The following is a 24,996-nucleotide window of genomic DNA, read 5'->3' as shown; positions in this document are numbered from 1 at the left end:
CTATTAATTTCATATGGTCTCCTTCTTCGATCTAATTTATTCATCCAGCTGCTCTCTTCTCATTTATTCCACTCTCAATTCATCCCTTCCTGCTCATTCTCAATATCCAGGCCTTTCTGCAACACCTCCCCTGGTGGATATTTGAGATAGATTCTTGATCAAGGGTTACAGGGAAAGGGCAGGGTGTCAGGAATGTTGGATCAACCATGATCCTACCGAATGATGGAACAGGGGTTTGGAAGGGGCTGAATGTCCTCCTCCTGTCCCTATTTCTGATGGCCTTAGACACTCCTATTTTAGTCACTCCAGGAATTACCTCCTTCTGAAACTGAGGAAGTCACTCTATCTTGTCCCCCTGATGTACCTATGTAAGGTATAGCACACAAAACAACACTTGTTACTGTATCACAGTATTAGATTAGATTACTTAGATTCCCTACAGTGTGGAAACAGGCCCTTTGGCCCAACAAGTCCACACCGACCCTCCGAAAAGCAACCCACCCAGACCCAATCCCCTACATTTACCCCTTCACCTAACTCTACGGCCAATTTAGCATGGCCAATCCGCCCTGACCTGTACATCTTTGGACTATGGAAGGAAACCAGAGCACCCAGAGGAAACCCACACAGACACGGGGAGAATGTGCAAACTCCACACAGACAGTTGCCTGAGGCGGGAATTGAACCCGGGTCCCTAGTGCTGTGAGGCAGCAGTGCTAACCACTGAGCCACCGTGCCGCACAACAGTAAATCAATCAAACTCAGATTACGTGGTCCTGGATTAGACTACACCTGTTGTAAATCACTCTTGGAGTTACTTTTTTTTCACTCATCACATAGGTGTCACTGGCCGTGCCATTGGCATTTATTGCCCATCCCTAGTTGCCTCTTGAGAAGGTGGGGGTGAGCTGCCTTCTTGAACCCGCTGCAGTCCGTGTGCTGTGGGTTGATGCACAATGCCCTTAGGGAGGGAATTCCAGGATTCTGACCCAGTGACACTAAAGGAACAGCGATATATTTCCAAGTCGGGATGGTGAGGGGCTTGGAGGGGAACTTGCAGGGGGATGGTGTTCCCATGTATCTGCTGCCCCTTGTCCTTCTAGATGGGAGTGCTTGTGAGTTTGGAAGGAGCTAACTCGGGATCTTTGGTGAGTTTCTGCAGTGCATCTTGTCGATGGTCCACACTGCTGCTACTGAGCGTCAGTGGGGGAGGGAGGGGGTGTTTGTGGGTGTGGGGCCAATCAAGTGGGGGCTGCTTTGTCCTGGATGGTGTTGAGCTTTTTGAGTGTTGTTGGAGCTGCCCCCATCCAGGGCAAGTGGGGAGTATTCCCTCACACTCCTGACTTGTGCCTTGGAGATGGTGGACAGGCTTTGGGGGAGTCAGGAGGGGAGTTACTCGCTGCAGGATTCCCAGCCTCTGACCTGCTCTTGGAGCCACTGTGTTTATGTGGTGAGTCCAGTTGAGTTTCTGGTCAATGATAACCCCCAGGATGTTGGTGGTGGGGGATTCAGTGATGGTAACACCATTGAATGTCAAGGGGTGGTGGTTAGAGTGTCTCTTATTGGTGATGGTCATTGTCTGGCATTTGTGTGGCCTGAATGTTACTTGCCACTTGTCAGCCCAAGCCTGGATATTGTCCAGATCTTGCTGCATTTGAACACGGACTGTTTCAGTATCTGAGGGGTCGCGAATGGTGCTGAACACTGTCCAATCATCAGCAAATATCCCCATTTCTGACCTTCTGATGGAGGGAAGCAGCTGAAGGTGGTTGGGCCGAGGACACTCCCCCGAGGGACTCCTGCAGAGATCTCCAGGAGCTGAGGAGAAAGTGAGGACAGCAGATGCTGGAGAGTCAGAGTTGAAGAGTGTGGTGCTGGAAAAGCACAGCAGGTCGGGCAGCATCCGAGAAGCAGGAGAGTCGACGTTTCAGGCATAAGCCCTTCAGCATTGCTGACCTGATGCTGCCTGACCAGCTGTGCTTTTCCAGCACCACAATTTTGGACCCACTAATTCCAGTTTTGCCGGGGCTCCTTGATGCCACACCCAGTCGAATGCAGCCTTGATGTCACGGGCTGTCCCTCTCCCCTCCCTCTGGAATTCAGCTCTTTTATCAATGTCTGACCCAAGGCTGGAATGAGGTCAGGAGCTGAGTGACCCTGGGGGATCCCAAACTGGGTGTCACCGAGCAGGTGCTGCTTGATAGCTCTGTTACTGACACTGTCCATCACCTTACTGATGACGGAGATGGGGCGGTAATTGGTCAGGTTGGATTTGTCCTGCTTTTTATGTACAGGACATACCTGGGCAACGTTCCACAATATCGGGTAGATGCCGATGTTGTAACTGTACTGGAACAGCTTGGCTCGGGGAGCAGCAAGTTCTGGAGCACAAGTCTTCTGTACTATTACAGGAATGTTGTCAGGACCCAAGCTTTTGCAATATCCGGTGTCTCCAAACACTTGCTCCTGACAGTGAGACACTCCTGATGTAAATCACTCCTGGAGTTACCTGCTCCTGATAGATACCCTCTCAGAAGGTAGTGAGTCGGTGGAATTCTTTACTGCACTGGGCTGCTGAGGCTGGATCACTAAATATATTCAAGTCAAGAAAGACATTCCCAATCAGGAAGGGGATTAGGGGAAAAAGGCTGGAAAATGGAGTTGAGAATAATCAGATTAACCATGATCTCATTGAAAGGGGTAGCAGAATCAATGAGTTGAATGGCCTGCTCTGCTCTGACGTGTAAAAGGAGTTACCTGCTCCTGACATTAGAGTCATAGGGATGTACAGCATGGAAATAGACCCTTTGGCCCAACCTGTCCATGCCGACCAGATATCCCAACTCCATCTAGTCCCACCTGCCAGCACCCAGCCCATATCCCTCCAAACCCTTCCTATTCATATACCCATCCAAATGTCTCTTAAATGTTGTAATTGTACCCACCTCCACCACTTCCTCTGGCAGCTCATTCCATACACGTACCACCATCTGTGTGAAAGCATTGCCCCTTAGGTCTGTTTTATATCTTTCCCCTCTCACTCAAAACCTATGCCCTCTAGGTCTGGACTCGCATACCCCAGAGAACAGACTTTGTCTATTTACCCTATCCATGTCCCTCATGATTTTATAAACCTCTATAAGGTCACCCCTCAGCCTCTAACGCTCCAGGGAAAACAGCTCCAGCCTGTTCAGCCTCTCCCTATAGCTCAAATCCTCCAACCCTGGCAACATCCTTGTAAATCTTTTCTGAACCCTTTCAAGTTTCACAACATCCTTCGAGACCAGAATTGCACACAATATTCCAACAGTGGCCTAACCAATGTCCTGTACAGCTGCAACATGACCTCCCAACTCCTGTACTCAATACTCTGACCAATAAAGGAAAGCATACCAAATGCCTTCTTCACTATCCTATCTACCTGCAACTCCACTTTCAAGGAGCTATGAACCTGCACTCCAAGGTCTCTTTGTTCAGCAACGCTTCCTAGGACCTTACCATTAAGTGTATAAGCCCTGCTAAGTTTTGCTTTCCCAAAATGCAGCACCTCATATTTATCTGAATTAAACTCCATCTGCCACTCTCAGCCCATTGGCCCATCTGGTCAAGATCCAATTGTAATCTGAGGTAACCTTCTTCGCTGTCCACTACACCTCCAATTTTGGTGTCATCTGCAAACTTACTAACTGTACCTCTTATGCTCACGTCCAAATCATTTATGTAAATGACAAAAAAGTAGAGGACCCAGCACCGATTCTTGTGGCACTCCACTGGTCACAGGCCTCCAGTCTGAAAAACAACCCTCCACCACCACCCTCTGTCTTCTACCTTTGAGCCAGTTCTGTATCCAAATGGCTAGTTCTCCTTGTATTCCATGAGATCTAACCTTGCTAACCAATCTCCCATGGGGAACCTTGTTGAACACCTTACTGAAGTCCATGTAGATCACGTCTACTACTCTGCCCTCATCAATCCTTTTTGTTACTTCTTCAAAAAAGCTCAATCAAGTTTGTGAGACATGATTTCCCACGCACAAAGCAATGTTGACTATCCCAAATCAGTCCTTGCCTTTCCAAATACATGTACATCCTGTCCCTCAAGATTTCCTCCTTCAACTTGCCCACCACCGAGGTCAGACTCACCGGTCTATAGTTCCCTGACTTGTCTTTACCGCCCTTCTTAAACAGTGGCTCCACGTTAGCCAACCTCCAGTCTTCCGGCACCTCACCTGTGACTATCGATGATACAAGTATCTCAGCAAGAGACCCAGCAATTACTTCTCTAGCTTCCCACAGAGTTCTCAGGTACACCTGATCAGATCCTGGGGATTTATCTACCTTCATGTGTTTTAAGACATCCAGCACTTCCTCCTCTGTAATAGAGACACTTTTCAAGATATCACTATTTACTCCCCAAGCTTTTGATCTTAGAGTAGGATAAAAGGTCGGCATAACGACGAGGGCCGAAGGGCCTGTACTGTTCCACATTATCTAACTCCCATGTCCTTTCCCCACAGTAAACACTGCCTTCTCTGCTCGCTTTGAGCAGAATCTCAGCAGAGGGTAACACCTATTCCGACTAGTCCTGACGAACCTTTCCCAACAGTCACTGCCTCAGAGGTCAGATTAGTTTTCCTTTGTGTGAATCCAAGGAAAGCAATGGGACCAGACGGTGTACCAGTCCGTGCACTCAGAGCATGCACAGATCAACTGGGAGAGGTCTTCTCAGATATCTTTAACCTCTCCCTGCCTGTGTCAAGGGGTCATCATCATCCCTGTGCCAAAGAAGGCTCATGCAGCAGGTCTCAATGTCTACCGCCCAGTGGCCCTAACTTCAGTGGCCAAGAGGTGCTTTGAAAGGCTGGTCATGGCATTAATCAACTCCAGCCTCCCCACTACTCTTGACCCACTCCAATTTGCTGATCAGACCAACGGATCCACATCAGATACCATATCACTTGCCCTTCACTCCTCCTTAGAACACCTTGACACCAAATGCAAAACTTGCGCCCACATCTCCTCCCTTACTTCCCTCCAAGGCCCCAAGGGATACTTCCATATCCACCACAAATTCACCTGCACCCACACACACATCATTTATTGCATCCGCTGCACCCGATGTGGCCTCCCCTATATTAGGGAGACAGGCCTCCTACTTGCGGAAAGTTTCAGAGAACACCTCTGGGACACCCAGACCAACCAACCCAACCACCCTGTGGCTCAACACTTCAACTCCCCCTCCCACTCCACCAAGGACATGCAGATCCTTGGACTCCTCCATTGCCAGACCATAGCAACACGACGCCTGGAGGAAGAGCGCCTCATCTTCCACCTAGGAACCCTCCAACCACAAGGGATGATTGCAGATTTCTCCAGCTTCATTTCCCGTCTCCCCCCCCCCCCACCTTGTCTCAGTCCCAACCCTCTGACTCAGCACCACCTGCAATCTTCTTCCTGACCTCTCCGCCCCAACCCCCTCTCCGGCCTATCACCCTCACCTTAACCTCCTTCCACCTATCGCATTCCCAACGCCTTACCCCCGTGTCCCTCCTCCCTACCTTTTTTCTTAGCCTGCTTGGCACACCCTCCTCATTCCTGAAGAAGGGCTTATGCCCGAAACGTCGATTCTCCTGCTCCTTGGATGCTGCCTGACCTGCTGCACTTTTCCAGCAACACATTTTTCAGCTCTGATCTCCAGCATCTGCAGTCCTCACTTTCTCCCTCCTCGACACCAAGAACAACTACGTAAGAATCCTACACATTGACTACAATTCAACCTTCCACACTATTATCCACTTGAGACTGGTAACTAAACTTAGTGATCTCGGACTAAGTTCCATTCTCTGCAACAGGATCCTCAGTTTCCTGACCCACAGCCACAATCAGTGAAGACTGGGGACAATATTTCATCCTCACTAACACTCAACACTGAAGCCCCCCAGGGGTGTGTACTCAGCCCCCTACTGTACTCACTGTATACCCATGACTGCGTCACTAAATACCAGACTAATGCTGATGACATCATCACAGTCGGTCGAATCCTATTTAGTGACCAAACAGCCTACAGGCGGGAGGTGAAAGACCTGGAAAAATGGTGCACTGAGAACAACCTAGCTCTCAATGCCGGCAAAACCAAGGAACTCATTATTGACGTTCGGAGGGATGTTACTCATGCCCCCCCTACACATTAACAGCACTGGGGTGGAACGAGTGGAGAGTGTCAAGCTCCTGGGAGTGGTCACCCACAACAAGCTTTCTTGGACTCCTCATGTGGACGCACTGGTTACAAAGGCCCAACAATGTCTCTTCTTCCTCAGGCAGCTGAGGAAATTTGCCTTGACGGTGAAAACCCTTGCCAACTTTTATAGGTGTGCCATCGAGAGCATTCTGTCTGGATGTATCACTACCTGGTATGGCAACTGTACCATTCAAGATCGGAGAGGGTTACAGAGAGTGGTGAAGTTGGCCCGGACAGTCACAAAGGCCAACCTCCCATCTATAGAATCCATCTACCAGGCCCGCTGTCAAGGAAAGGCCGCTAACATTCTCAAAGATCCATCCCACCCTGGCAATGTTTTTCTACAACCTCTACCATCGGGGAGAAGGTACAGAAGCCTGAACACACACACCAACTGGTTTCGAAACAGTTTCTACCCTATTGTTGTTAGAATACTGTATGGACTCACAAACTCTTTACATTCACCTGTATCTGTGCTTTTGTTTTTGCTGCTGTTTACCTATTATTTACTTATCTAGGCTACTTAACGCTGTGATCTGCCGGTATTGTTCACAAGACAAAGCTTTTCACTGTGTCTCGGTACACGTGATAATAAATTCAATTCAATTCAATTCAACACTGATGCAAAATACTCATTTAGTATCTCCCCCTTCTTCTGTGGCTCCACACAAAGGCCGCCTTGCTGATCTTTGAGGGGCCCTATTCTCTCCCGAGTTACCCTTTTATCCTTAATGTATTTGTAAAAACTCTTCAGATTCTCCTTCACCCTAGTTGCCAAAGCTATCTCATGTCTCCTGTTTTCCCCTCCTGATTTCCCTCTTAAATATACTCCTACTGCCTTTATACTCTTCTAAGGATTCACTCAATCTATCCTGTCAATACCTGACATATGCTTCCTTCTTTTTCTTAGCCAAACCGTCAATTTCTTTAGTCATCCAGCATTCCCTGTACCTACCAGCCTTCCCTTTCACCCTGACAGGAATATACTTTTGCTGGACTCCTGTTATCTCATTCCTGAAGGCTTCCCATTTTCCAGCCGTCCCTTTACCTGCGAACATCTGACCCAATCAGCTTTTGAAAGTTCTTGCCTAATGCCAAATTGGCCTTTCTCCAGTCCTATGTTTTTCCACCACTATTTTAAAGGTAATACAATTATCATCGGTGCTCTCCCACTGACATGACAGTCACCTGTCCTGCCTTATGTCCCAAGAGTAGATCACGTTTTGCACCTTCTCGAGTGGGTACATGCACATACTGCCTCAGAAACTTTGCTAGCAAACACAAACTTCTCTCCACTCAGACCCTTAACACTATGGCAGTCCCAGTCTGTGCGGAAAGCTGAAATCCCCGACCGTTTACGACCCTATTACTCTTACAGATATCGGAGATCTCCATACAAATCTGCTTCTCAATTTCCTGCTGGCTGCTGAGGGCTCTATAGTATTCTTGGTCTCAGTGACTCTGTGAATTACCTGCTCCTGATATTCCTGGTCCCAGTGACTCCGGGATTACCTGCTCCTGATATTCCTGGTCCCAGTGACTCCGGTATTACCTGCTCCTGATATTCCGGGTCTCAGTTACCTGCTCCTGATATTCCTGGTCTCAGTGACTCCGGGATTACCTGCTCCTGATATTCCTGGTCTCAGTGACTCCGGGAGTTACCTGCTCCTGATATTCCTGGTCCCAGTGACTCCGGGATTACCTGCTCCTGATATTCCGGGTCTCAGTTACCTGCTCCTGATAATCCTGGTCTCAGTGACTCCGGGATTACCTGCTCCTGATATTCCTGGTCCCAGTGACTCCGGGATTACCTGCTCCTGGTAAAGTTGTTGTAATTTCCCCTCGATCCACTGCTCCACATCCAGCCGGTTCTGTAACTCCTTACGGTCATATCTGACGGTGACCCGGGCTTGCCTGCGCTGGATGCCGGCTCCAGGCTCCCGGGGACAGTCCGGGGAGCGGCTGTGTGTCCTCCTGCCCAGCCGGTTCGCTGCCATCTCCGACAGAACTGCGCCGGGACTCTCCGCGATCCGCCAGCGCTGCGCCGAACCCAGGCAGCAGCCTCGCTCCGCATGGTCCTAGCGCTCACGCTCTGGGATTGTCCCACCCAGAGACACGGCTCCGCCCCCCCACTGAGAGCGTCCGACAGTGCGGCACTCCCTCAGCACTGACCCTCCGACAGTGCGGCACTCCCTCAGCACCGACCCTCCGACAGTGCGGCACTCCCTCAGCACCGACCCTCCGACAGTGCGGCACTCCCTCAGCACTGATCCTCCGACAGTGTGACACTCCCTCAGCACTGACCCTCCGACAGTGTGACACTCCCTCAGCACTGTCCCTCTGACAGTGCGGCACTCCCTCAGCACCGACCCTCCGACAGTGCCCACTCCCTCAGCACCGACCCTCCGACAGTGTGGCACTCCCTCAGCACTGACCCTCTGACAGTGCGGCCCTCCCTCAGCACCAACCCTCCGACAGTGCCCACTCCCTCAGCACTGACCCTCCGACAGTGCAGCACTCCCTCAGCACTGACCCTCCGACAATGCGGCACTCCCTCACCAAGGCTGTCTATAGGTATGTCAGGAATAAAAGGATGACTAGGGTAGGTATCGGTCCAGTCAAGGATAGTAGTGGGAAGTTGTGTGTGGAGGCGGAGGAGATTGGTGAGACACTAAATCAATACTTTTCGTCAGTATTCACTCAGGAACAGGACACTGTTGCTGATGTGAATATTGAGTCACAAGTGATTAGAATGGATGGCCTTGAGGGACGTAGGGAAGAGGTCTGGGGAATACTGGAAAGGATGAAAATAGATAAGTCCCCTGGGCCTGATGGCATTTATCCTAGGATCCTCTGGGAAGATAGGGAGGAGATAGCGGAGCCATTGGCCTTGATTTTTATGTCGTCGTTGTCTACGGGAATAGTGCCAGAAGACTGGAGGATAGCGAATGTGGTTCCCTGGCTCAAGAAGGGGAGCAGGGATAACCCTAGTAACTATAGGCCAGTGAGTCTCACTTCTGTTGTGGGCAAAGTCTTAGAGAGAATTGTAAGGGATAGGATTTATGAACATCTGGATAGGAATAATGTGATCAAGGATAGTCAGCATGGTTTTGTGAAGGGCAGGTCGTGCCTCACAAACCTTATTGAATTCTTTGAGAAGGTGACTAAGGAAGTGGACGAGGGTAAAGCAGTAGATGTGGTGTATATGGATTTTAGCAAGGCGTTCGATAAGGTACCCCATGGCAGGCTAATCCAAAAACTAAGGAGGTATAGCATTGAGGGTGCATTAGGGGTTTGGATTAGGAATTGGCTGGCTGGAAGGAGACAGAGGGTAGTAGTTGATGGTATAGGTTCATCTTGGAGTGCAGTTACTAGCGGTGTTCCGCAAGGATCTGTTTTGGGACCATTGCTGTTTGTCATTTTTATAAATGACCTGGAGGAGGGGCTTGAAGGCTGGGTGAGCAAGTTTGCAGATGACAGGAAAGTCGGTGGAGTTGTTGACAGTGAGGAAGGATGTGGCAGGTTACAGCGGGATATAGATAAGCTGCAGAGCTGGGCAGAAAGGTGGCAAATGGAATTCAATGCAGCTAAGTGTGAAGTCATTCACTTTGGTAGGAGTAACAAGAAGATGGGGTACTGGGCTAATGGTAGACTACTTGGTAGTGTGGATGAGCAGAGGGATCTTGGTGTCCATGTACACAGATCTTTGAAAGTTGCCACCCAGGTAAATAGTGCTGTGAAGAAGGCATATGGTGTACTGGGCTTTATTGGTAGAGGAATTGAGTTCCGGAGTCCTGAGGTCATGTTGCAGTTGTATAAGACTCTGGTGCGGCCGGATCTGGAGTATTGTGTGCAGTTTTGGTCGCCATACTATAGGAAGGATGTGGAGGCACTGGAACGGGTGCAGAGGAGGTTTACCAGGATGTTGCCTGGTATGGTAGGAAGATCGTATGAGGAAAGGCTGAGGCACTTGGGACTTTTCTCATTGGAGAAAAGAAGGTTTAGGGGTGACTTGATAGAGGTGTACAAGATGATTAGGGGGTGAGATAGGGTTGACAGTGAGAACCTTTTTCCACGTATGGAGTCAGCTATTACAAGGGGGCATAGCTTTAAATTAAGGGGGGGTAGTTATAGGACTGATGTTAGGGGTAGATTCTTTACTCAGCGAGTCGTAAGTTCATGGAATGCCCTGCCAGTAGCAGTGGTGGACTCTCCCTCTTTATGGGCATTTAAACGGGCATTGGACAAGCATATGGAGGATAGTGGGTTAGTGTAGGTTAGGTAGGCTTCGGTCGGCGCAACATCGAGGGCCGAAGGGCCTGTACTGCGCTGTATTTTTCTATGTTCTATGTTCTATGACCCTCCGACAGTGCGGCACTCCCTCAGCACTGACCCTCTGACAGTGCCCACTCCCCCAGCACTGACCCTCTGACAGTGCAGCACTCCCTCAGCATTGACCCACCGACAGTGCGGTGCTCCCTCAGCACTGACCCTCCGACAGTGCCCACTCCCCCAGCACTGACCCTCCAACAGTGTGAGGCTCCCTTAGTACTGACCCTCCGACAATGCGGGGCTCCCTCAGCACTGATCCGCCGACAGTGCGGGCTCCCTCAGCACTGACCCTCCGACAGTGCGGGGCTCCCTCAGTACTGACCCTCCGACAGTGCGGGGCTCCCTCAGCACTGACCCTCCAACAGTGCCTACTCCCTCAGCACTGACCCGCCGACAGTGCGGCACTCCCTCAGTACTGACCCTCCAACAGTGCGGCGCTCCCTCAGCACTGACCCTCCGACAGTGTCCACTCCCTCAGCACTGACCCTCCGACAGTGCGGCACTCCCTCAGTACTGACCCTCCGACAGTGCGGGGCTCCCTCAGTACTGACCCTTCGACAGTGCGGCATTCCCTCAGCACTGACCCTCCGACAGTGCGGCACTCCCTCCGTACTGACCCTCCGACAGTGCGGCGCTCCCTCAGCACTGACCCTCCGACAGTGTGGCACTCCCTCAATACTGACCCTCCGACAGTGCGGGGCTCCCTCAGCACTGACCCTCCAACAGTGCGGGGCTCCCTCAGCACTGACCCTCCAACAGTGCCTACTCCCTCAGCACTGACACGCCGACAGTGCGGGATCCCTCAGCACTGACCCTCCAACAGTGCGGCGCTCCCACAGCACTGACCCTCCGATAGTGCGGGGCTCCCTCAGTACTGACGCTTCGACAGTGCGGCACACCCTCAGCACTGACCCTCCAATAGTGCAGCACTCCCTCAGTACTGACCCTCCGACAGTGTGGCACTCCTTCAGTACTGACCCTCCGACAGTGCGGGGCTCCCTCAGCACTGACCCTCCAACAGTGCCTACTCCCTCAGCACTGACCGTCCGACAGTGCGGCACTCCCTTAGTACTGTCCCTCCGACAGTGCGGGGCTCCCTCAGCACTGACCCTCCAACAGTGCCTACTCCCTCAGCACTGACCCGCCGACAGTGCGGGCTCCCTCAGCACTGACCCTCCGACAGTGCGGCGCTCCCTCAGTACTGACCCTCTGACAGTGCGGCGCTCCCTCAGTACTGACCCTCCAACAGTTTATCACTCCCTCAGCACTGACCGTCCGACAGTGCGGCACTCCCTCAGTACTGACCCTCTGACAGTGCGGGGCTCCCTCAGTCCTGATCCTCCGACAGTGCGGCACTCCCTCAGTACTGACCCGCCGACAGTGCGGGCTCCCTCAGCACTGACCCTCCGACAGTGCGGCACTCCCTCAGTACTGACCCTCCGACAGTGCGGCACTCCCTCAGTACTGACCCGCCGACAGTGCGGGCTCCCTCAGCACTGACCCTCCGACAGTGCGGCACTCCCTCAGTACTGACCCTCCGACAGTGCGGGGCTCCCTCAGTACTGACCCTTCGACAGTGCGGCACTCCCTCAGTACTGACCCTCCGACAGTGCGGGCTCCCTCAGCACTGACCCTCCGACAGTGCGGCGCTCCCTCAGTACTGACCCTCCAACAGTTTATCACTCCCTCAGCACTGACCGTCCGACAGTGCGGCACTCCCTCAGTACTGACCCTCTGACAGTGCGGGGCTCCCTCAGTCCTGACCCTCCGACAGTGCGGCGCTCCCTCAGCACTGATCCTCCGACAGTGCGGGGCTCCCTCAGCACTGACCCTCCGACAGTGTCCACTCCCTCAGCACTGACCCTACGACAGTGCGGCACTCCCTCAGCACTGACCCTCCGACAGTGCGGCACTCCCTCAGTACTGACCCGCCGACAGTGCGGGCTCCCTCAGCACTGACCCTCCGACAGTGCAGCACTCCCTCAGTACTGACCCTCCGACAGTGCGGGGCTCCCTCAGTACTGACCCTTCGACAGTGCGGCACTCCCTCAGCACTGACCCTCCGACAGTGCGGTACTCCCTCAGTACTGACCCTCCGACAGTGCGGCGCTCCCTCAGCACTGACCCTCCGACAGTGTGGCACTCCCTCAGTACTGACCTTCCGACAGTGCGGGGCTCCCTCAGCACTGACCCTCCAACAGTGCCTACTCCCTCAGCACTGACCGTCCGACAGTGCGGCACTCCCTCAGTACTGACCTTCCGACAGTGCGGGGCTCCCTCAGCACTGACCCTCCAACAGTGCCTACTCCCTCAGCACTGACACGCCGACAGTGCGGGCTCCCTCAGCACTGACCCTCCGACAGTGTGTCACTCCCTCAGCACTGACCCTCCAACTGTGCGGCACTCCCTCAGCACTGACCCTCCAACAGTGTGTCACTCCCTCAGCACTGACCCTCCAAACTGTGGCCCTCCCTTATTCTTGAATTGGGAATGTCACTTTGAGAGCTAGAGATTGTGGACTGTGAAAAACTCTCACGCAGAGGTTGTGGAGTCAAGTGACTGAATACGTACCATGGTTCAGCGGTTAGCACTGCTGCCTCCCAGCGCCAGGGACCCAGGTTCAATTCCAGCCTTGGGCGACTGTCTGTGTGGAGTTTGCACATTCTCCCATGTCTGCGGGGGTTTCCTCCGGGTGCTCCGATTTCCTCCACCTTTCCAAAAAAATGTGCAGGTTAGGGTGGACTGGCCGTGGAAAATTGCCCCCTCATGACCAGGGTCGTGTCGGCTGGGGGGGCTCGCTATGGGTCTGCATGGAATCCTCCCGGGAGGCTCAGTGTGTACCTGATGGGCCGAATGGCCTAATCCCACACTGTCTGGATTGTGTTAAATATTTCAATGTGAACATAACAACTTGGTGGAGGCCATTCAGCCCCTCCAACCTGCTCTGCCATTGTAGCACAGCTGATCTAATCCCAGCCTCACTTGCACATTCCCATCTGTGCTCCTTAACCCTTCAGCGCATTGCGGATTAAAAAGCTCTGTAACTCCTCTTTAAATCTGCCCCGGATCCTGCACACTGAGGGAATGAATTCCATAGAGTCATGTCTCATTAAGAGAAATCATTGCTCCTCATCACTGTTTTAAATCTGGGGACTCAGTGATGGTGTTGCCATTGAATGTCAAGGGCAAGATGGATGGATTCTCTCTTACTGGTGATGGTCATAGCCTGGCATTTGTGTGGCACGAACGTTACTTGCCCCTTGTCAGCCCAAGCCTGGATATTGTCCAGATCTTGTCACATTTGAACATGAACTGCCTCAGTGTCTGAGGAGCTCGCAAATGGTGCTCAACGTTGTGCAATCACAGAATCTCTCCAGTGTCGAAGCAGGCCATTCAGCCCATCAAGTCCACACCGACCTTCCAGAGGGCATCCCACCCAGACCCACACTCCTACCTTATCCATGTAACCCTGCCTTTCCCATGGCTAACCCACTTAGCCTGCACACCACCGGCCATTTTTAAGCATGGCCAATCCACCCTAACCTGCACATCCCTGGGCACTATGGGACAATTTCCCATGGCCAATCCACTCTAACCTGTACATCCCTGAACACTATGGGGAAATTTCCCACGGCTAACCCACCCTAACCTGTACATCCCTGAACACTATGGGGAAATTTCCCACGGCTAACCCACCCTAACCTGTACATCCCTGAACACTATGGGGCAATTTCCCACGGCTAACCCACCCTAACCTGTACATCCCTGAACACTATGGGGCAATTTCCCACGGCTAACCCACCCTAACCTGTACATCCCTGAACACTATGGGGAAATTTCCCACGGCTAACCCACCCTAACCTGTACATCCCTGAACACTATGGGGCAATTTCCCATGGCCAATCCACCCTAACCTGTACATCCCTGAACACTATGGGACAATTTCCCATGGCCAATCCACTCTAACCTGTACATCCCTGAACACTATGGGACAATTTCCCATGGCCAATCCACTCTAACCTGTACATCCCTGAACACTATGGGCAATTTCCCATGACCAATCCACCCTAACCTGCACGTCTTTGGACTGTGGGAGGAAACCCATGCAGACAGTCACCCGAGGCAGGAATCGAACCTGGGTCCCTGGTGCCGGGAGGCAGCAGTACAAAACACTGAGCCCCTATCATTGATGTCTATTATCAGATTAGCACTGCTGCCTCACAGCGCCAGGGACCCGGGTTCAATTCTAGCCTCGGGCAACTCTGTGTGGAGTTTGTACATTCTCCCCGTGTCTGTGTGGGTTTCCTCTGGGTGCTCCGGTTTCCTCCCACAGTCGAAGGATGTGCAGGTCAGGGTGGGTTAGCCGTGGGAAATTGCCCCATAGTGTTCAGGGGTGTACAGGTTAGGGTGGGTTAGCCGTGGGAAATTGCCCCATAGTGTTCAGGGGTGTACAGGTTAGGGTGGGTTAGCCGTGGGAAATTGCCCCATAGTGTTCAGGGGTGTACAGGTTAGGGTGGGTTAGCCGTGGGATATGCAGGGTGTTAGGTTCGGGGAGTGGATCTAGGTGGGATGCTCTTCAGAGGATCAGTATGGACTCAATGGGCCGAAAGCTGTTTGCTGGTACAGAATGTGACTCATCAACGCTGTCCTCCGATAGCAGTCAGGGATAAGGGTGGAGGAGAACTGTGGGAATGAGGGCCTGGGAAGGTGAGGGTCTGGGAAGGTGAGGGTCTGGGAAGGTGAGGGCCTGGGAAGGTGAGGGTCTGGGAAGGTGAGGATCTGGGAAGGTGAGGGCCTGGGAAGGTGAGGGTTTGGGAAGGTGAGGGTTTGGGAAGGTGAGGGTCTGGGAAGGTGAGGGTCTGGGAAGGTGAGGGCCTGGGAAGGTGAGGGTCTGGGAAGGTGAGGGCCTGTCTGTTTGAGTAACTGTGTGAATTCACTCATGTATGCAGGGCAGCTTCAGAGCTCATGACCAACAGTTTCAAAGATGAGGGTCCCAGCCAGCAAATCTCCCCCACCCCCCCAACTCCCAACACACACAGCTTCGGAAGCCTTACTGGAACAGGAGAAAGACAGTGACGTTACCATCACACCTTGTCTTAAGCGGGTATTCCTTCTGAGTGAAATCCCACAGAAATAAGGAGGGTTACAAGATCTTCCTGGAACATTGTCCCTCCCATAGCTCCTCATGCTGAATGCTGACAGTTGGATCTTTAACTCAAGGGAGCTCTCTGCTGCTCAGTTAGTGTTTTACACTAATGGAATTTCTCTGTCTCTCTCTCTCTCTCTCTATCTCTGTCTCTGCACCTCTGTCTCTCTTTGTTTCTGTCTCATTCTCTCTGTCTCTCTCTCTCTCTCTGTGTCTCTGTCAGTCTGCCAGTCTCTGTCTTTCTCTGTCTCTGTCTCTATCTCTCTCTGTGTCTCTGTCTCTCTCTCCCCCCCCTGTCTCTCTCTCTCTTTCCCTCTGTCTCTCTCTCTGTCTCTCTCTCTCTCTTTGTCTTTCTGTTTGTCTCTCTCCCTCTGTCTCTCTCTCTTTGTATTTCTGTCTGTCTGTCTGTCTCTCTCTCTGTTTCTCTCCCCCTTCTCTGTTACTGTCAGTCTCAGTCTCTCTCTGTCTCTCTCTGTCTCTCTCTCTCTGTCTGTCTCTGTCTTTCTCTCTCTCTTTGTCAGTTATAACACACGTTAAAACTCAGTCTTCTCACACTCACACACACATACACATATACACACAGTCACACACAGACACAGTGTCTCTCTCACACATACACGCACACACACTCACACTCACACACAGTCTCACTCACACAGATACACAGACACACACTCTCACACACACATACACACAGTCACACACACTTACACACACACACACTCACATACATACACACACAGTCTCACTCACACAGATACACAGGCACACACTCTCTCACATACACACAGTCTCACTCACACACAGACACACACACAGATACACTTACACACTCTCTCACACACACATATACACACACACTCTCACACATACACACAGTCTCACTCACACACAGACACACACACAGATACACTTACACACTCTCTCACACACACACTTACACACACTCACACATACACATACACAGTCTCACTCACACACAGACACACACAGATACACAGACACACACTCTCACACACACATACACATATACACACAGTCACACGCAGACAGTGTCTCACTTACACACACACAGAGTCACACACATACACACACAGTCTCACTCACAGATACACAGACACACACTCACACACACATACACACAGTCTCACTCACATACAGACACACACATACGCATATGCACAAACACAGTCACACACACATACAGTCTCTCACATACACACACTTACACAAACTCTCTCACACACACACTCACTCATACACACTCAGACAGACATACTCACACACACACACATACAAACACATGCACGCAGACACACTCACACACAAACACACACACAGACATACTTACCCACTTTCACACACTCAGACACATACTCTCACACACACACAGAAACATTGTCACACACACACTCACACTCAGACAGACATATTCACACAAAGACACACACACACAGCCACACATACACACACAGACAGAAGCACGTGCGAACAGAGGTGGTAAAAAAAAAGGATGGGTGTTATGGACAGAGGGAAAGCTGGGAGAGCAGTTCAGTGGGTCCTGTTCACCAAGTTTGCTGAGATCATTCTTGTCCTGACCACATGTTCTCCCTCTTCCTTCTCTAGATGTGGTCCCTGGTTTGCTGTAGGTGCAGGGTGTCTGGTTCACAGTTAGAGAGGTCTCTGACTCATTAATGAAAGGTTACAGCTCGCAGGAACTGCTGACAGAAAGATAAACTGATTCTCTCTGATTTAAAGTGGCTTTTACTGCAGAGAACAGACAGCGACTGAGCTGGTGGAGGTCTGAATACTTCTCACTATCTTGTTCACAGCTGCTTGGGGTTTAACTACCCGAGAGCCAGTCACATTATTGTTGACGGACATAAGACCTTTGTGATTGGTAACTGGTCACTCATCCTCAAACCAATCCAGTTCTTGCTGCCATTTGTAGGTAACCCTTTAGCATCTGTAGCTCCTGTGGTAATCACAGCTGTACAAGCACTGCTCACAATGAGGGTCCAGTTGCTTGCTTTCACACTATGCAGCAACCCTCGCAATGGTTTTCTCATGTCACTCTACAAATAAAAATACACAAAACTCAAAAGGAAACCATACACTCTGCATTGCCAATGGAAAGGTTAATATGGTGACCAGAGCTGTGCTGGACAAGTGCACAGACAGTGGAGGTAAAACTCGTGACAGTACAGAGACAGACCTAAGGGTTCAGGTACATAATTCTTCAAAATTTTCAGCACAGCTAGACACGATGGTTAAAGAGGCGTTTAGCACACTTGTCTTTATTGCTTAGTCCTTTGAGTACAGGAGTTGAGGTTGTACAGGACATTGGTGAGGCCTCTTCTGGAATACTGTGTCTGGTTCCGGTCGCTGTTATAGGAAGGAGATTATTAAACTGGAGAGGGTTTGGAAAAGATTTACCAGGATGTTGCCAGGTATGGAAGGTTTGAGTCTTAAAGATATGCTGGATAGGCTGGGGCTTTTTTTCACTGGAGGGTCAGAGGTTGAGAGGTGACCTTATCGAAGTTTATAAAATAACAGGGGGTATAGATAGAGTTAATGCTAGGTGTCTTTTCCCTATGATGGGGGATTTCAGGACTAGGGGGTACATTTTTAAGGTGAGAGGAAATAGGTTTATAAAAGACATTGTGACAAATTTATTTACAAAGAGGCTGGTTCACGTGTGGAATGAACTTCCTGAGAAAATGGTGGATTTTAGTACAATTACAATGTTTAAAAGACATTTGGATAAGGACATGAACAGAAAAGGTTTGGAGGGATATGGGCCAGGAGCAGGCAGCTGGGACTAGGTTAGTTTGGGGTTATGGTCAGCATGGACTGGTTGGACCGACGGGTATTTCCGTGCTGTGTGACTCCATGCAAGATATTGGAAGTTTCATCATGTTGACTTTGTAAAGGAATTCCCCATCTTTGTAACTCCAGTCGAATTGAATCAGTGACAAGTTATACCATTTCAGAGTTCACAAATGCCTAGTGTTATGGACCAGCCCAGACCAGACCAGACCTTGCTCAAAACATGCCAAGAAAATAGCCTGGACCCTAACTTTGCTCGCTGTTTTAAGCAGGTGTGCAGTGGATATTCCAGGAGGGATGTAGCTGGCCCAACCACTCACTTTTAAACAAAACAGGATTTATTTACAAGATTACTGAATGAAACACAAACAAAAGAGAACAGATGACTGAATAACTTATTGAGTTCTTTGAGGATGTTACGAGACACATTGATGAGGGTCGAGCGGTGGATGTGGTGTAGATGGACTTCAGCAAGGCATTTGATAAGGTTCCCCATGGTAGGCTCATTCAGAAGGTCAGGAGGAATGGGATACAGGGAAAGTTAGCTATCTGGATACAGAATTGGCTGGTTGACAGAAGACAGCAAGTGGTAGTAGAAGGAAAGTATCCTGCCTGGAAGTCAGTGGTGAGTGGTGTTCCACAGGGCTCTGTTCTTGGGCCTCTACTCTTTGTAATTTTTATTAATGACTTGGATAAGGGGATTGAAGGATGAGTTACCAAGTTTGCAGATGACACAAAGGTTGGAGGTGTCGTTGACAGTATAGAGGGCTGTTGTAGGTGCAGTGGGACATTGACAGGATGCAGAGATGGGCTGAGAGGTGGCAGATGGAGTTCAACCTGGATAAATGCGAAGTGATGCATTTTGGAAGGTCGAACTTGAAAGTTGAGTACAGGATTAAAGAGAGGATTCTTGGCAGTGTGGAGGAACAGAGGGATCTTGGTGTGCAGGTATATAGATCCCATAAAATTGCCACCCAAGTGGACAGGATTGTTAAGAAAGCATATGGTGTTTTGGCTTTCATTAACGGGGATTGAGTTTAAAAGCCGTGAGATCTCATTGCAGCTATATAAAACTTTGGTTAGACCGCACTTGGAATACTGTGTCCAGTTCTGGTCGCCCTATTATAGGAAAGATATGGATGCTTTGGAGAGGGTTCAGAGGAGGTTTACCAGGATGCTGCCTGGACTGGAGGGCTTATCTTATGAAGAGAGGTTGACTGAGCTCGGACTTTTGTCATTGTAAAAAAGAAGGAAGAGAGGGGACCTAGTTGAGGTGTACACGATAATGAGAGGCATAGATAGAGTTGATAGCCAGAGACTTTCCCCCAGGGCAGAAATTGTTAACACGAGGGGTCATAGTTTTAAGTTGGTTGGTGGAAAGTATAGAGGGGATGTCAGAGGTGGATTCTTTACACAGAGAGTTGTGAGAGCATGGAATGTGTTGCCAGCAGCAGTTGTGGAAGCGAGGTCATTGGGGATATTTAAGAGACTGCTGAACATGCATATGGTCACAGACATTTGAGGGTTCGTACATTAGGTTTACCTCACATGAGGATCAATGGTCGGCACAACATCGTGGGCTGAAGGGCCTGTTCTGTGCTGTACTGTTCTATGTTCTATGTTAACCTATCAGAAAACCCAACAGGTTGTCCCAAATTCCTGCAACAATCCCCATAAACACCCCTTGGCAAATAGGGTAAAATGAAACACAGGGTCTGACAGGAGAGAGAGAGAGATGGCAGAGTGATTCAGCGTGGAACACCTTTCTCCATGGAGCTGTTTCTTGGAGCAGCAGCCTCAAGACTGGCTGATCATCTGCTTTTAGTGAACAGCCCACCTGCTAAACTCCAAGCCAAGTCAAACCAGAGAGAAGCTCAGCTGGGAGAACTGGCCACTCCCCTTTCATGGTACCAGCGTTTTTACTAAAACTTAAATGCTCTTTGAAGTCGATCGACCCCGGACGTTTTGGAACCTGTGCCTTTACGACCCCCTGAAAAAAAAAACCAAGGGATACACAATCTCCTTGAAGGAGCAGCTCCACCACAGTAGTCACATCTCAAAAGCTGATGAAGGAGATAACCGCAGTCTGGTGCAATTATAGTATCCCAACAGCCTTCAATATGCAGTGACACCTGGGAAAGACACTCAAAGCAACTGGAAAACCCTCTATCAGACATCACAATCCTTGGCTTAATGCTGGGAATGTCACAAAAGTGAAACAGACACAGATAGTGCTAGAGGAACTCTGGCAGCATCATCGGAGAGAGAAACACGGTTAACATCTTGGATGTGGTGTGACTTCTTACACAAGTGAGTTTGTTAAGGTCCATGTGACCTATCAAATACAGGTCAAGGGTCAAGGACGAGTAGAGCTCAAGGCTGTAAAGATACAAGCAGCAATGATTTCCGCATTCCCAATAACCCCAACGGGAATCGCAAGAGAAATACCTCTGAGAGAATGAAGGCTATTTCGTTAAACAAGTCATTGCTGACAGCTCAATGTGGGCAGTGTTGTTGAACAAATAGACCTTGGAGTGCAGCTTCATAGCTCCTTGAAAGTAGAGTCACAGGTAGATAGGATAGTGAAGAAGGTGTTTGGTATGCTTTCCTTTATTGGTCAGAGTATTGAGTACAGGAATTGGGAGGTCATGTTGTGGCTGTACAGGACATTGGTTAGGACACTGTTGGAATATTGCGTGCAATTCTGGTCTCCTTCCTATCAGAAAGATGTTGTGAAACTTGAAAGGGTCCAGGGTTGGAGGATTTGAGCTACAGGGAGAGGTTAAATAGACTAGGGCTGTTTTCCCTGGAGCGTCGGAGGCTGAGGGGTGACCTTATAGAGGTTTATAAAATCATAGGGGCATGGATAGGGTAAATAGACAAGGTCTTTTTCCCTGGGGTGGGGGAGTCCAGAACTAGAACACATAGGTTTAGGGTGAGGGGGGAAAGATATAAAAGAGACCTAAGGGGCAACTGTTTCACACAGAGGGTGGTACGTGTATGGAATGAGCTGCCAGAGGAAGTGGTGGAGGCTGGTACAGTTGCAACATTTAAGAGGCATTTGGATGGGTATATGAATAGGAAGGGTTTGGAGGGACATGGGCCGGGTGCTGTTGGGTGGGACTAGATTGGGTTGGGATATCTGGTCAGCATGGATGGGTTGGACCGAAGGGTCTGTTTCTGTGCTGTACAGCTCTGTGACTCTATGTACCGTGTCCCACTCTGAGGTGTCTCAGTCCAACTTGAACATTCTTTACGTCCTTTCTGGAGCTGAGCCAGTCACAATCCCCTGGTCGGGGTGAAAGGGCCCATTCCTAAAGCTGGCCTCTGGTTCCTCCTGCTGGCAGCAATTGCTCACAACAGGTGGCTGCTATTCGACTGGAGTCTGAGAGGACCAAGGAGACAGAGTCCTGCTGCACTCTCCCCACAACCTGACACTTTCTCACCTCCTGCTTTGCTTTTTTATCCAATTCCCTTCTGAAAGATTCCCTTTAATCTGCTTCTTCAGGCAGAGCATTCCCAATCAATGGAACTCACAGCGAGAGAACAATCCTCTCTATCTTGATTGACAATCTTACTCCCGGAAGAAAACTTTAGTCATTTGTTTTTCACCAAACTATCTAATAAAAGACGACAGGTGGCATTATTCCTGCTCCACATTCAGTGTGTTTTTCAGTCTGTAACTCTGCAATGCTATAGCTGTCCCAGTCACGCTCCCAAACCTGATTGGCTCACTCATTTCAATTCAATATCTTACAACATCCACACACACACACACACACACACACACCCACACACACAGACACACATATGCGCACACACGCACAGATACACCCACACGGATAGACACAGACACACACAGACACACCCACACACAGATACACCCATACACGGACACACACACACACAGACACACCCCCCACACACAGACACAACCACACACACACATACGCGCACACACAGACACACGCACCCCACACACACAGACACAACCACACACAGACACACATACACGCACACATGCGTACGCACACACACACGTACACACACAGACACACACACCCCACACACACACACAGACACACACACAGACACGCACACACATACATGCACACACACATAGACACACATACATACAAACACACAGATACACACATACCCGCGCACACACACATCCCACACACACACATACACGCACACACACAGACACACATACATACAAACACGTAGATGCACACACACAGATACACATCCACACACACACACACCCCACACACAGACACACACACACATACGCGCACACACAGACACAACTGAGTTCTGAGAAAGGGTCACTCCATCCGAAACGTTAACTCTGATTTCTCTCTACAATTGCTGCCAGACCTGTTGAGATTTTCCAATGCTTTCTGTTTTTGTCTCTGATTTACAGTATCTGAAGTTCTTTTGGATTTTAATTTATTTCAATACTTTCTGAAAAGCAGCAGTGTCCAAAACCAGGGGGCATAGGTTTAGGGTGAGAGGGGCGAGAGTTAAAAGGGACCTAAGGAGTAACTTTTTCACACAGAGGGTGGTACGTGTGTGGAATGAGCTGCCAGAGGAAGTGGTGGAGGCTGGTACAATTACAGCATTTAAAAGGCATCTGGATGGGGACAAGAATAGGAAGGGTTTAAAAGGATTTGGGTCAAATGCTGGCAAATGGGACTAGATTAATTTCGGATATCTGGTCAGCATTGATGAGTTGGACTAAAAGGTCTGTTTCAGTGCTGTACATCTCTATAACTTTATAACTTTATAACATGAGAAAACAATATGTTTTATATTATGGAGAGTTGAATTTCTGTCTCTTTCCTTCAGTAATATTAATGTATTCTGGGAAAAAATTGCACTCGAGATTGGCAAATTTGAAATATTAATAGTGGGCCAAGCGATTAATATTTGCGATTCTGAGCATCTTTCGTGCTGGTTTGACTGGTCCAGATCAGTCACACTCCGGGATCTGCTGATTGAACAGGATTGGGAAGGTTTTCCAGATTGGAAACAGTTTCCGAGGTATGTGGTGACAGTTTAGCTTTCAACGAAAAATTATTTCGTATAATTTTTTTTTAAATTCGCAAAGAAACCCTGGCTAGCCCGTGCACGGATGTGGAAGTGATGGTGCAGTTATATCTCACTGGGAGCCTACTCTGAGCACCACACTCACAGAAGGATATACTGCCCTTGGACTGAGTTCACCGATACCTGGATTTCAGGATTTATATTATGTGGGGAGATGAGATAAATGAGGTCTGTTTCTCTAGAGTTTAGAAGGCTAAAGGGTGAATTCATTGAAGTTTTCAAGACATTAGCAGGAACACACAGGGTTGATAAAGACAAACTATTTCCACTGGTTGGCGATCCTAGCGCCAGGGGCATAGTCTGAGAATGACCGTTCAGGAGGGATGTTAGGGAACTCTTGGACACACAAGGGGTGGGAGACGCTTGGACCCGCTTTCACAAACTGCAGTTGATGCTGAATCAGTTGTTAATTTTAAATCTGAGATTTCCATTCGGCAAAGGTGTGAACAGATATAGCCCAAAGGCAGGATGGAAAGCAGCAAACACTGAGGTCACAGTGGGTCAGACATCATCCACACAGAGAGAACAAGCTAATGTTTCATGTTGAGATGACTCTCTATCAGAGCTGAAGTGACGTGTGGAGAGGACAGCATTTGTGTGATATTTGGGGGGGGTGGAGGTGTGGGGGTAGTGGCTGCAGGGAGCTGGTGGCGAAAAGATGTTGGAAGTTCAGATGAAGTGATTGGAATGTGAGGTTGGCAGAATAATGGCGCGTCTAACTGTCAGACTGGGAAGGACGGTAACTGGGATGTGGGGGAGGGAGGACATGATAACAAGCTAAAAGGAAGGGAAGAAATTCTTCATAATTTGAAGGTGTTGAACTCGATATTGGGTTGAGAAGCCTGTGAAGTGCCTGGTCTGAAGGTGAGGTGGTGTCCCTCGAGTTTGCCCTGGGATTCACTGGAACACTGCAGCATGCCGAGGACAGACATGTGGGCATGGGAGCAGGACACTGTGTTAAAATGACCAGCCACAGAGAGGTCGGGATCACAGTGTTGGCAGTCAGTCCATGTGACATTTTATATATTCCCACTTTGGATATGGAACCTGTCTGACTCAAGTTTGGGATACAGACAGACTCTAACCTTGCACCTTGAATGCATTGTCTGAGCTGAGATGGCACCTTTTTTTAATAAAGCCTTAAGTTATCTCAAGAATGTGAGTTGAAAGGAGTTCTGGGATTTACATATTAAATCGAAACCCACAGCCCATTTTATGTGATTAAAGATTTAACAGCAATCCAAGTTTGTTCAATATATCACATTAGTGCATGACATTTTGATCTTTTGCTATAAATTCTATATCCTTTGATCCTGTCCCACTAGCCCCCTGACTAA

At 49.7% G+C, this 24,996-nt stretch overlaps 1 protein-coding gene across 1 annotated transcript in view; it reads right to left on the bottom strand.

Annotated features, from left to right (window-relative positions):
- Window positions 1-8,285, bottom strand: part of ppp1r14ab (protein phosphatase 1, regulatory (inhibitor) subunit 14Ab) — a 48,674-nt gene extending 40,389 nt beyond the window's left edge. The window contains exon 1 of the mRNA XM_072549543.1: window positions 8,049-8,285. Coding sequence (XP_072405644.1) covers window positions 8,049-8,234 — 186 coding nt within the window. The 5' untranslated portion in view covers window positions 8,235-8,285. The remainder of the gene's footprint in view (window positions 1-8,048) is intronic.
- Between the last annotated feature and the right edge of the window lie 16,711 nt (window positions 8,286-24,996).

This window comes from Chiloscyllium punctatum, chromosome 29 (assembly GCF_047496795.1).
Source record: "Chiloscyllium punctatum isolate Juve2018m chromosome 29, sChiPun1.3, whole genome shotgun sequence".
In the NCBI taxonomy this organism is placed as follows: Eukaryota; Metazoa; Chordata; class Chondrichthyes; order Orectolobiformes; family Hemiscylliidae; genus Chiloscyllium; species Chiloscyllium punctatum.
Note: the sequence above shows the minus strand (reverse complement) of the source record. Positions and strands in the feature narration are given on the sequence as shown.